General features: G+C 46.5%; 1 protein-coding gene across 1 annotated transcript in view; it reads right to left on the bottom strand.

Moving 5' to 3' along the window:
* LOC141104969 (uncharacterized) overlaps positions 1-13,886 on the bottom strand; it is a 68,960-nt gene that overhangs the window by 44,977 nt on the left and 10,097 nt on the right. Inside the window, exons 5-6 of the mRNA XM_073594780.1 lie at positions 6,454-6,551; positions 6,201-6,342 (exon numbers count right to left, since the gene is read on the bottom strand). Of these exons, the coding sequence (XP_073450881.1) occupies positions 6,201-6,342; positions 6,454-6,551 (240 nt within the window). The remainder of the gene's footprint in view (positions 1-6,200; positions 6,343-6,453; positions 6,552-13,886) is intronic.

The following is a 13,886-nucleotide window of genomic DNA, read 5'->3' as shown; positions in this document are numbered from 1 at the left end:
ACGCATGTTGTGGTACACCACTAGGTCGGTTTTTGGGGACCGGGCTGAAGGCTGATAGATCTATCACCTTTCATTGCTTGAAATTAAATACAAAAAAACTCTGTATACGGAAGGGTTGATTTTTTTAATTTTTTTAGAGCTCTGTGGATGAAGAATTGTCTGGTTCTAGATGACTCTGAAAAAATGACTGGATGTTCTTCTTATGGTTATTAATAGGGATGACCCACACCCCATCCCCCCCCCCCCCCCCCCCCGATTCGGTTCACGGCAGAACATGCGAACGAACCAAAAGATCGCGCGAACATTCGAACACCGTTAAAGTCTATGGGTCCCGCACGTAAAAAAATCAAAAGTGTGAATTTTGAAAGACTAACATGCAAGTTATTGTCCTAAAAAGGGTTTGGGGACCCGGGTCCTGCCCCAGGGGACATGTATCAATGCAAAAAAAAGTTCTAAAAACAGACGTTTTTTTGGGAGCAGTGATTTTAATAATGCTTAAAGTGAAAAAATAAAAGTGAAAAATTCCTTTAAATATCGTACCTGGAGGGTGACTATAGTATGCCTGTAAAGTGGCGCGTGGTTCCCGTGTTTAGAACAATCCCTGCACAAAATGACATTTCTAAAGGAATAAAAGTCATTTAAAACTGCTTGCGGCTTTAATGTAATGTCGGGTCCCGGCAATATGGATGAAAATTATTGAGAAAAACAGCATGGGTACCCTCCAGTCCATTACCAGGCCCTTTGGGTCTTGTATGGATATTAAGGGGAATCCCGCACCCAAATTAAAAAAAGAAAAGGCGTGGGGCCCCCAGGCCCTATATACTCTGAACAGCAGTATACAGGCCATCCAAACAAGACAGGGACTTTATGTTTGTTCTTAAGTTGAATCTGTTTATAATTTGGAACAGGTAAATTTTGTAAGTGTAGCTCCAGACAAAAAATACATTTTAAGCTTTTTGGATAACATAGGGAAGGGTTATCACCCCTGTAACATTTGTTTTGCTGTCTGTGCCCCTGTTCAAATGATTTCAATTGCATTTTGAAAATTTGGGGTTATTAGGGAAACAAAGATTGGTGATAAAGCATCAGTGGAGACACCTTTTTCCCATATTAAATCTTACAGGATAGAATTTCCCTTCCTAGGGGTAGATTTCCTCTCACTTCCTGTTGTCTCCCTCCATTTGTAAGTAGGAGTCATTTGTAAGTCGGATGTTTGAAAGTAGGGGACCGCCTGTATATACTATAAGGCCTGCCCTATATACTCTGCAGAAAATTGAGCCTTAGGTGTTGGTGGTACCAGAACACTGTAAGCCCTCACAGTTACTCTTGGTGGGCAATGGAACAGGCCCTGCTGTGAAATATTATATCAAGAATTGTAATTACATTCCCCTGTTAAAGGGGCAGAAAAAATGGGCCCTTGGTGGTGGTGGTGCTACAATACTGTAAGCCCTCACAGTTACTCTTGGTGGGCGCAGGAACGAGCCCTGCTGTGAAATAGTATATAAAGAATTGTAATTACATGCCCCTGTTAAACAGGTGCAGAAAAAATTGGCCCTTTGCTGGTGGTGGTGCCACAACACTGTAAGCCCCCAGTTACTCTTGGTGGGCGCAGGAACTGGCCCTGCTGTGAAATATTAGATCAAAAATTGTAATTACACGCCCCTGTTTAACAGGGGTAGAAAAATTGGGTCTTAGGCAGTGGTGGTTGTGCTAAAACACTGTAACCCCTCACAGATTCTGTTGTTGAGCGCAGGAACGAGCCCTGCTGTGAAATATTAGAGCAAATATTGTAATTACATGCCCCTGTTAAATGGTGGTTGTGCCCTGAAACAAAAATGTTTTTAGAAGCTATCAACATGAACATTGAGGAGGAATAGGATAGTCACTCAGCATAACAGGATAGTCACTCAGCATAGGCAGTCTTCAAGGGATCTCACATTCATAGAAGAATTAATCGGTTACATCAGCATCAGGTGCTTGGTAGTTGGTGATCCAAGACTGATTCATTTTTATGAAGGTGAGATCAACTGAGTCTGTGGACAGGCGCACTATGTGATCGGTTACAAAGCCTCCAGCAGCACTGAATGTGCATTCATAAAGAACACTGGATGCAGGACAGGCCAGTAGCTCAATTGCATATTGTGCAATCTCTGGAAAGTGATTCAACCTCAACACCTAGCAACCCAGTGGATTTTTGGTTGGAAAGCTCTTCATGTCTGATCTTGCCCCTAGGTATTCCTGCACCATGTAAATCAGACGCTGGCGATGGTTGCTGGAACTGATCAGACCTTGGGGCTGCGGACTAAAGAATTGTCTGAACGCATCGGTCAGAGGGCCACCTTCTCCACCTCTCCTTCTGTGACTGACCGAAGCCTCAGCAACACGTTGTCCAGGAGGACCATGAAATTGTAACCTCCCAGGCTCTGGAAACGCATTGCACAAACCTTTCTGCAAGGCCTCCCGAAGATGTTTTATCCTCTGCTCCCTCTGCGAAGGCTGGATACGTTTACCCTTGTAACGTGGATCAAGAAGGGTTGCCAGCCAGTAATGATCCCTCTCCTTGATAATGCAAATCCGAGGGTCCTTTTGCAAGCTTTGCAGGATCAGGGAGGCCATGCAGCGAAGGTTTGCTGAGGCATTCGATCCAGAGTCCTCTGGGTCGCTAAGGATGACATGATCCACAGCCACCTCCTCCCAGCCACGTACAAGTCCATGGGTTTCTGGGGACTGAAAACGATCCCTTGAAGACTGCTGCTGATGCTGAGTGCCAGGCTCCACCTCCATGCTGACACAATCCTCCTCCTCCTTTCTTCCTGTGTGATCGGCGGGCCCACAGGAATACTGTCTGGATAAAGGGTGTCTTAAGAGGTAAGGAAGTCCTCCTCTTCCTCCCTCTGTTCTGCCTCAAGTGCCCTGTCCATTATTCCATGAAGCGTGTGCTCCAACAGGAAGACAAGAGGGACAGTATCACTGATGCATGCACTGTCACTGCCTACCATACTTGTGGCCTCCTCAAATAGTGACAGGACAGTGCATGCATCCTTAATCAGTCAAGCTCGCCTGACCCTGTCCTGGTGCAATACTCACACAAGTACTCATTGATGGCCCTCTGCTGCGTGTGTAGCCACTGCAGCATTGCCAACGTTGAGTTCCACCTGGTGGGCATGTCACAAATAAGGAGATTCTTGGGCAAGTTGCATTCCTTTTGAAGGTCAGCCAGCCGAGCACTGGCATTATATGACCACGGAAATGCCCACAGACTTTCCTGGCCTGCCTCAGGATATCCTGTAAGCCCGGGTACCTGCACAAGAACCGATGCACCACCAAATTAAGGACGTGAGCTAAACAGGGAACATGGGTCAAGTGTCCCTGTCGGAGGGTGAAGAGGAGGTTGGTGCCATTGTCGCAAATCACCATTCCTGGCTAAAGCTGGCATGGCGTCAACCACTTCTGAGTCTGCCCCTGCAGAGCTGACAGAGTCTCTGCCCCAGTGTGGCTCCTGTCCCCTAAGCAGACCAACTCAAGCACCGCATGGCATCTTTTTGCCTGAGTGCTTGCATAGCCCCTTGAATGCCTACGGAGCACCGCTGGTTCCGAGGAGAAATCTGCAGAGGAAGAAGAAGAGGAGGGGGTGGAGGAGAGAGGTGTGAGAGAATCACCACTTCTAGCATTTTGGAGGCGTGGTGGCGGAACAAGCTCCAACAATACTGCACCCTGTCCTGCAGCCTTCCCAGCTGCCAACAGAGTTACCCAGTGCGCCGTGAAAGAAAGATAACATCCCTGTCCATGCCTGCGGGACCATGAGTCAGCGGTAATATGCACCTTACCGCTGACTGCCCTGTCCAATGAGGCCAAGATATTGCCTTTCACATGCCGGTAGAGAGCCGGAATAGCCTTCTGTGAAAAGAAATGGCGTTTGGGAACCTGCCACTGAGGTACCGCACATTCCACAAATTCACAAAAGGGGCAGAGTCTATCAGCTGAAAAGGCAGCAGTTGGAGTGCTAGCAATTTAGCCAAGCTAGCATTCAGCCGCTGAGCATGTGGATGGCTGGGACCGAATTTCTTTCTACGGTTTAGCAACTGGGGTAGGGAAATTTGCCTGCTACAATCGGATGTTGGTGTAGCGATAGCAGATTGCCCGCAAGTAGTTGGCACACCTAATTCTACACCTTCACTCCTCTCAGTGCAGGTTTCTGAGAGGACTGAAGGTATAGTGGGGTTGGAGATCCCAGCTGATGAGGAGAGAGGAGAGGTCCGCCTTGTTCTTTGGTGTGGGTCTTTTAAGTACTGTTGCCAACGGACTGCATGGGAGGTCGACATATGTCTGGTCAAGCATGTGGTGCCCAAGCGGCTGCTGTTTTGGCCATGCTTGATACGCTTCAGACATATGTTGCAAACAGCAATGGTGCGATCTGCTGCACAGGTATCAAAAAAAGCCTACACCAAAGAACTTTTCAAAATACGCAAGGAGTCAGCAGCGCCCTGCACATGCGGAGCTCTGCGGTGTGATGCAGTCGGGTGGCTGCCCTTAAGCTGACCTCTGGAGGGCATCCTGCCTCGTTGGAGATGTGCCTCCTCCTCCTCTATTCTATCAGGCACCCATGTAGAGTCAGTGACCTCATCATCCCCTCCCTCCTCGTCACTGGAGCAAACCTGGCAGTGGCAGTATGCTGCAGCTGTGGGAACATGACTGCCAGTTTCTTGTCCTTCTTGGGCACCCCCTCTCTCTGGGCTCACGTTACTGCCTTCCTCAACCTGGGTACCATCATCGGAGCCTTCAAAACGCTACGCATCCTCAAGCAGCATGTACCCGATACTGTGGTCGAACAGTTTGGGGGACTCCTCTGTGCATGATGGTGGGGATAGGGAAGGAGTGACTGATGACATTGAGCCGATGGAATAGGCCGCTTTGGCAGCTGCATTGGCAAACTACTCTGAGCCTGGGTAACAGAGCATGAGGAGGATGAGGACGGCTTAGTTATCCACTCTACCAACTCTTCTGCATGTTGTGGATCAACACGGCCAGCTGCCGAAAAAAAGGACAAAGCGTGCCCCACGGCCACGTGCTGAGGATGCACCGTGTCCACGACCAGCACTGTTGGCTGTAGACACAGAGCCTGCTTGCCCTCTTTTAGTGGCCTGTGAGCGTCTGCCTCTCCTTGGTGACCTTCCAGACATGCTGTAAAATTTTATTAGCAAAACACCGTCTGAAGTTTACTAGAAAAAGTACACCAGGAATGGCCTACAGTCAGATATAGGCTTGGATAGACTAGAATGCAGTGGATATATATGTAGGAGACTGTATATATATTTCATGCACTGCAGATTACTGAATCACCTGCCTGCCTGCCTGAAAGTATATTAGTAACAGTATGCCAGGAACGGACTGCAGTCAGATCTAGCTAAACTGGATACAGTGTATATATATATATATATATATATATATATATATACACACACACACACACACACACACACACACACACACACACAAGACTGACTGTATATATATATATATAATAAATACACTGCAGCTAACTGAATCGCCTGCCTGCTCAATCTCAATGAAATGACACTCTCTCGGTCAATGCTAGCAACACACTACACAGGGCCGACGTGTGCACGCGGCCTTATATAGTGTGGGGCGTGGACTTAACCCCCTGAGCCATAATTGGCCAAAGGCACCCTGCCTTTGGCCAATTATGGCTCTGTTTGCTGACGGCGCTGTGATTGGCCAAAGCATACGGGTCATAGTGCATGCTTGGCCAATCATCAGACAGCAATGCACTGCTCTCAAGCAGTGCATTATGGGCCATTACGCGCCACTCGAATTTGGCGCGAACGGCACATAATGTTCGTTTTTTGGCAAACAGCCAATGTTCGAGTCAAACTTATGCTCGACCCGAACAGAAAGCTCATCCCTAGTTATTAATAATTGTAGGAAAACTACTTTAGAATGTTGATCTGGTGAGCTACCTGATTTCCTTTTCGGATCAGGGATCTTTATAACCTAAAGAAGATTAGGCTGATCTTTATATGGACATTCTACAGTCCTGTGGGTCAGCTGCTGCTTTGAAATTTCTATTTTTCTCTTGGGTGAATTCAGTAGACATAGACCTTTTCTCCTCTGATGTAACAAGGTAAATACAAACTTTATAAAAATGGGAATTAGTTCTATATTTAGTGTTTAATACTCACTTGTGTCCATATGTAGTGAAGATTCCTCCTGTTTACTTTTCATAGTCATCTCCCCCTCCTCCATAGACTGCTGATCCCCACTCACCAACCTCTCTTCATCTTCCTCTTTAATCTCAGCTTTGATGTCTTTTAGTTCTTCACCCTGAACCCAAAGATGATAAAATACTTGTATAAAAATGAACAAGGTACAAAGAAGAATATCCTCTCATAGCTTAGAATACATTTTTGGATCTACATGCTTAGCCCCACCTACCTGATGATGGTGAGGGATGGTATGACCTTCCTGTGTGGAATCCCGGGAATACAGAGGACGGGGACATCTCTCTGGTGAGTTCCCATTACTGGATCCATCTGTAGGAAACACACACTGACTGAATACATTGTTTCTATGTGTTTATCAGATGATGGGATCTAGGTGGACCCTCCGTACTGCTCTCTCCTTTACAATAAAGTCTCCTCTTACCCGGTGATGTGAGGGGTGGCTAAAATTATATCGATTTCATATGACCTCCCAAAATCCTACTCACCTCTTCCTGACATATACAGGACTCTTCTCTCTGTACAGATAACAAACTGAGAATTATCTGAACTGTACTGGGATAAATATGGTCTAGTATGTATCTGGCCTCTAGATGGACAGTTGGATAAATGGCTCTATACTTAGGATGTATCTGGTCTATAAACCAGAGGCTCTGGATAGACAGTTGGATTAATGGTTCCATATGTAGGATGTATCTATGTAAATATTACAATATTCTATATAAGTGTATATCAGCATCTTTTGGAGATAAAAGACGTCTCAGGGACTATGGAGGAACAAGACAGACATGATGGGGGATACTGGGTGTAAATATATAATAATATCTTATTACCTCCTCTGCTATCGGTTGCAGGAATATCTCCCTCCTCTTCCAGCATGCTTTCCACTCTCAAGAAACTTTCCGTCTGTAGATGACATCACTTCCTGTCTGTAGATTACATTTCCTGTCTGTACTGACATCACTTCCTGTTTGTATCTGCTTTCACTTCCTGTCTCTGCATTCCATGGACTATAAGAGAGATCACCACCTTGTGGAGAAAATACACACTGCAGCCTATGTTTTTAAAAACTTTGACAGATACTTCTTGATATTTTCTTTAGCTTTGGTGCTTAAAGTGGAAATTTGCTCAGAAAATGAGGTCCTGCTAGAACACCCCAGGCTTGTCCCTTTTGCACGTACAGCTATATATAAAATATTAAAAAATAAGTGCCTATCAGTGTTGCCAACCATCCGGTAATTTTCATAAATGCCCATTACGGGCAGCCGAGCCTGTAAAAAAGATGGCTGCAGGCCAACCTTGCAACTGCGCATGCGCTGACCCAAAGCCTGCCGGGGTCGGGAATGCTCTCCCATTTTTGGCCTGGCAGGCACATGCGCAGTGACACAGCATTATTTTTTTAACAGAAGATACTCTGCGGCGGCACCTCACCACGGTTACCACAGCACACTCATGAGGATGGTAATATAAAGGGGCAGAGGAGGACACTCACACTACTGTGGGGGGTGAAGGAGGCAGAGGATACTGATGTTGCAGATGAAGGGGGACAGATAAGGACAGGACTATACTGTGTAGGTGGAAGAGGAGGACACTACTGTGAGGGGGCTGAAGGAAGGCAGAAGTGGACACTGATGTGAAGGGGAAAAATGAAGGGGAGCAGAGGAGAACACTGCTGTGGGGGGTGATATGAAAGGGGGCAGAGAAGGACAGTGCTGTGGGGGGTATATGAAGGTGCACCATGTCGCCACAACCTCTGACCACCTCCTGTATCATGTCCACAGCCTTTAAGCATCTCCTGTAGTATGTTTTCAGCCTCAGGCCACTCCTGTACCATGTCCGCAACCTCTGACCACTTCTTTCTATGTTTTCTGCAGCCTCTGACCACCTCCTGTAACATGTCCACAGACTCTGACCACCTCCTGTACCATGTCCACAGCCTCTACTAACTTCCTGTACCATGACTGCAGCCTCTGACCACTACTTGTATGATGTCCACAGGGTGAGGACCACCTCCTGTATGATGTCTGCCATCTCTAACCACCTCCTGTTTAATAAAAAAAGGGGTTTGCTCGGGCCTGCAGCACACCACTCAGCGCCAGAAGGATAGGTTGGCGTCCAAAATAATGAGAGCACAACTAGAGAATAAGGGAGGTATGACACTCAGTTTCTACACTAAATGATCAAAAAACAGCTGTCGTTTAAAAGATAATAGTAATAAAAGAATAGTATATATAAAACAGTACATGTAAACATACACTACAAACAGCGCTGATGTTGAGCAAAAGATATATAATCATGCGGCCAACTACACACGAAAGTATTTAAACAGAGATGTGCAGAGTCTGTGAGGTGATTAGGAAAGTGTTCATAAGTGATAATACAGCTGGATCACAGTGTGCACCTTCCACTGGTCAGTTGGATTTCACCCTGTGTTGACACTCTCCCCCTAGGGGGTCAAACTCACCAGAGCTGCAAATTAAATAGGCCTCCAAGAGAAGAAATCTCCCAATCACATCATTAGCAGCACCACTCCAGGGGGTTCAGGGGGGTCACAGCTCCAAATAAATAGATGACAAAGAGAAAGCGCACATAGCGTAATTCTACTTATTCAAATGAACCCCTTACATCTCACAAGATCCCCCTCAACCAATATACGTAGAAGATAAACAGTCAATCAAGCAAATGGAAGCACTACACATCACAGTTCCGAAGATCAGCCGGCTCAGTAACCCAAGGAGCAAAGCACTTCCTGGTTGTGGATCCAGGCTGCGGTGGAGCGCACACGTCACTTCCGGCGTCGTGTAAGCCACGCCCTGACGCGTTTCATCATATCCTGACTTCGACAGAGGGCGTATGAACATTTTCCTAATCACCTCACAGACTCTGCACCTCTCTGTTTAAATACTTTCGTGTGTAGTTGGCCGCATGATTATATATCTTTTGCTCAACATCAGCGCTGTTTGTAGTGTATGTTTACATGTACTGTTTTATATATACTATTCTTTTATTACCTCCTGTATCATGTCCGCAGCCTCTAATTATCTTGTCTCTTGTATTATGTCTGCAGTCTCTGATCATCTCTTGTCTTTTATCATGTCTGCAGTCTCTGAGGGGGTCTGGAGAGGAGTCAAGAGTGGGAGCGCCGCTGGGATGGGAGTCACAGGAGGAGTGAGACGTCTGTTGACTGTGGAGAGGAGACTATAGGTCAAAACCAGAGCCACCAAGCTGGAGCTGTCTGACTGATCTCCGCATGGTGCACCTGAGAGGAGTTCAGTGACAGCGCGGCCGGGCCAGTCTGAGAGGGGGTCACTGATGTAAGGGGGAGTGAATAAAATACTGTATGGGGGCACTGATATAAAAGTTCCACCTTATAGCAGGGAACCCCCCTTACTTTAGTGTATTCACTATGGGGAAGATGGTCTCTAGTGACCAGAGTCCCCCCCACATCAGAGTTCCTGACATTCCCCTTTACATCAGAGTCTGCAGGATTCCCCCTTTCAGTGCAAGGGCAATGCTGCAGACCTCGATGTAAGTGGGAACTCTGATGTAAAGGGGAACGCAGTGGATTCTGATATAAGGTGGTCTCTGGTCACCATAGCCCCCCTTACATCAGAGTTCCCCCTTAGTTCATGATCTCCAGCTTTCCCCTTTACATAAGAGTTCCCTTTCACTGTAAGGGGGAATCCTGCACACTCTGATGTAAGGGGGAACTCTGTGCTGGCTGGGTTATAGTAATCTGACCTTCATGTAAATAGGGAAATATGTTTTTTGACTTTTGTTTAACCTAAACACATTGCTAATAGCACTAGCTACAGTGGGGATGGAAAGTATTCAGACCCCCTTAAACTTTTCACTCTTTGTTTTATTACAGCCATTTGCTAAAATCTTTTAAGTTCATTTTTTTTCCTCATTAATGTACACACAGCACCCCATATTGACAGAAAAACACAGAATTGTTGACATTTTTGCAGATTTATTTAAAAAGAAAAACTGAAATATCACATGGTCCTAAGTATTCAGACCCTTTGCTCAGTATTTAGTAGAAGCACCCTTTTGATCTAATACAGCCATGAGTTATTTTGGAAAAGATGCAACAAGTTTTTCACACCTGGATTTGGGGATCCTCTACCATTCCTCCTTGCAGATCCTCTCCAGTTCTGTCAGTTTGGATGGTAAACGTTGGTGGACAGCCATTTTTAGGTCTCTCCAGAGATGCTCAATTGGGTTTAAGTCAGGCCTCTGGCTGGGCCATTCAAGAACAGTCACAAAGTTGTTGTGAAGCCACTCCTTTGTTATTTTAGCTGTGTGCTTATGGTCATTGTCTTGTTGGAAGGTAAACCTTCGGCCCAGTCTGAGGTCCTGAGCACTCTGTAGAAGGTTTTCGTCTAGGATATCCCTGTACTTGGCCGCACTCATCTTTCCCTCAATTGCAACCAGTCGTCCTGTCCCTGCAGCTGAAAAACACCCCCACAGCATGAGGCTGCCACCACCAGGCTTCACTGTTGGGACTGTATTGGACAGGTGATGAGCAGTGCTTGGTTTTCTCCACACATAGCGCTTAGAATTAAGGCCAAAAAGTTCTATCTTAGGAACCTTAAGTGCAGCAGAAATGTTTTGTAACCTTGGCCAGATCTGCGCCTTGCCACAATTCCATCTCTGAGCTCTTCAGGCAGTTCCTTTGACCTCATGATTCTCAATTGCTCTGACATGCACTGTGAGCAGTAAGGTCTTATATAGACAGGTGTGTGGCTTTCCTAATCAAGTCCAATCAGTATAATCAAACACAGCTGGACTCAAATGAAGGTGTAGAACCATCTCAAGGATGATTAGAGGAAATGGCAGCACCTTAGTTAAATATATGAGTGTCACAGCAAAGGGTCTGAATACTTAGGACAGTGGTTCTCAACCTTTCTAGTGCCATGACCCCTTGATAAAATTTCCCAAGTTGTGGGGGCCCCTAACAGTAAAAAAAATGTTGTAGCATTTGTTGTCAGCACCCAAGGCAAGACAAGTAATTTGTGCCCCTAACCCACAGACATATAGCGCTCCCTGATTCCCTTCCACTCATAAAGTATTAAAACCCCTTATAGTACATTTTAGGATATACCACTCTTTCTCTTTGTTCTCTTTTTAGCTCTCTCTATCCTAATTTCTTGTTTTTTTCCCCATCCCTCCCTCTAGCTGTCTTTCTTGTTCTTTCTCTTATTCTTTCTCCCCCCTTTTCTTTGTTCCTCTCCCTTCCATGTATTCTCTATTTTTATTCCTTCTCTTACACTTTGGTGGGGGGTGGGATGAGTGGCAGTGCTGGAGGGAGTTCTGATCAGCCAACTTAGGTGCTCTTGATCAAGGTCATCTGCTGATCTGTGAACTGTTGTGTGGACTTTTAATGGCAACTATAATCACAGGTAGTGTTACTCACTGTGTCCCCGGCTTCACTGTGTCTCCGACTTTGTGGTGTCTTGTAGCAGTGACACCTATGCCTAAATAAGGAAATAGGGTCTCCTCCAGCCCCTCCCACTTCACATTCCTTCCTTACCAGTCAGCTGACCTCTAGTCTCTGCCCCCCCAGCCATGCTGTGAACTGAATGGGTGGTTGCGAAGAGGCTGAGTGGGTGGCCGCGGGCTCCAGGAACAGCCCGGCTGGGAGAGCGGTGTGGGTTTCAGGAACAGCTCAGGATACAGTGACCCCTGGCAAATCATCATTTGACCCCAGAGGGGGTCCCGACCCCCAGGTTGAGAACCACTGACTTAGGACCATGTGATATTTCAGTTTTTCTTTTTTAATAAATCTGCAAAAATGTCAACAATTCTGTGTTTTTCTGTCAAAAAAATGAACTTAAATGATTTTAGCAAATTGCTGGAATATAACAAAGAGTGAAAAATTTAAGAGGGTCTGAATACTTTCCGTCCCCACTGTATATGTTTATAGTTTAAATATTAATATTTGCACTGTTTAGCACTGAAAACGGTCATTTTAGGTACTTTTGTGCAGTGGCAGTAAAAATTGTGGCTGTTTGGTGATGTTTGTAAATTTTGGCGTCCTGCCAGTAAATTTCACTTCGGGGGGTTGGCAACACTGGTGCCTATACTGTTTAACATCCAGTAATATACCATCTCACCCTTCTCTGCACATGCTCATTTGCTCTCTATTTTTAGGCATGGTGCAGAATTTGTAAAGGCCAATCGGCTTGCTCAGGGGCTCTGGGCTTCAGCAAAATGGCCGCCTCCAACCAGAAAAAATAGGAGCAGTGCTGGAGGCAATTTACAGCGCACATTTAATTTGGTAGCATAATTATTCATGTGGAATGTATGTTTCTTGCTAGAGAAAATGAATTTATTATGATGTTGTTTTGGGTAAAGTTCCACTAACGGCATGTCATACCACTGTTATATATGTAGCGGTACCCCGTAGGGGCTGCTGGTTGTTGTGGTCCATCTGTCAAACTGCCCAACCGACACACAGTCCTCAAGCATCCATGAGACATGAAACAGTCCAAGCACTTTGTGTTTTTTTTTTTGTGTTTTATTGGGGGAATTAAACTTGCCATAGGGAATGGGTAGTTATGAGATGCCCAGTTGATCAAAACGACAATGTAGGGACTGAAACCTATATACATCTCCAGTATATAGAACTTCCTCTCTTCCTCCAGCACAAAACTTGCTTGCAGAGTATCGCTCCCGGGACCAGCTAGCACTGAATGCAGGCATGACACTGGCTCAGCCAGACCCAAAGCAGATGCCCTTTGCAGGCAGGGACCACGGGCCCCTTTGGTGTTGCAAAATTAAAGGTAGTCTCAATGCTAGCTGTCCCACGTGGCTACTGATCCCAGTACCACCTCTTCAGGCCCTGCTAGCCCTCCCGTCTCCAACTGCCCGTGATACCACAGTCCACTCCACTGGCTCTGCACCCATCCCAGACTTCACTCTCCCAGTCCTCTCAGGCGTGCCTCCACAGTCCTCCTGATTGTGTGTCACTTACTAGCCCTCCTGGCTTCGACCCATTGTTCCTCCCTGGAGACTTGCCTGGCAGTGCTCTCCTGCTGTCGTCTCCTTGCTCCTCTCCCTCCACTTGAGCCCAGGCCCAAGGTCACCCCCCTCCGCAGACTGGGGAGCTCCTTCCTAGGCCACGACAGCCTAGCACTCCATCTCTAGCTTCCACCCGAACAACTCCCCACTAGCTGGGCTGACCCTGAGTATGGATTGGCAGGGGGGTCTGCCCCCTGCCAATCCAGGTTGGGGATTGGTCAGAGCTCATCAGAATACTCCAGGAAGCTCCACCTCTTCTCTCCTCTCCTTTCCTCCTTCCTCTCCAGAACATTGCAGCATGTTCTGGAAAGGAGTGGGAGGTCTGAAGTTGCCTGTGAGTCACCCAGCTCTGTCTGAGTCACTCCCAACACAGATCAAAGCAAACAGGCTTGGCTAGCCAAACCTGAAATTCACCTACACTACAAAAACCTAACCACTGTAGCAACCTAGTAACTAGAGTGTTCTACATATAAAAACAGCAAGAACAAGACAGCTGACTCATAAAAGTAGGGGGCTGCTTTAGAATGGCCTCCCATTTGCGGTGCTCATGTGCCCCCTCTAGAGCATGCAACAGTGTGCTCCATGATCACTGTGTACATCAGACACGGCAGATCAGAGCGG

This window comes from Aquarana catesbeiana, linkage group LG08 (assembly GCF_042186555.1).
Source record: "Aquarana catesbeiana isolate 2022-GZ linkage group LG08, ASM4218655v1, whole genome shotgun sequence".
NCBI classification, from domain to species: domain Eukaryota; kingdom Metazoa; phylum Chordata; class Amphibia; order Anura; family Ranidae; genus Aquarana; species Aquarana catesbeiana.
The sequence above is the reverse complement of the archived record's forward strand: the minus strand, read 5'-3'. Positions and strand labels throughout refer to the sequence as shown.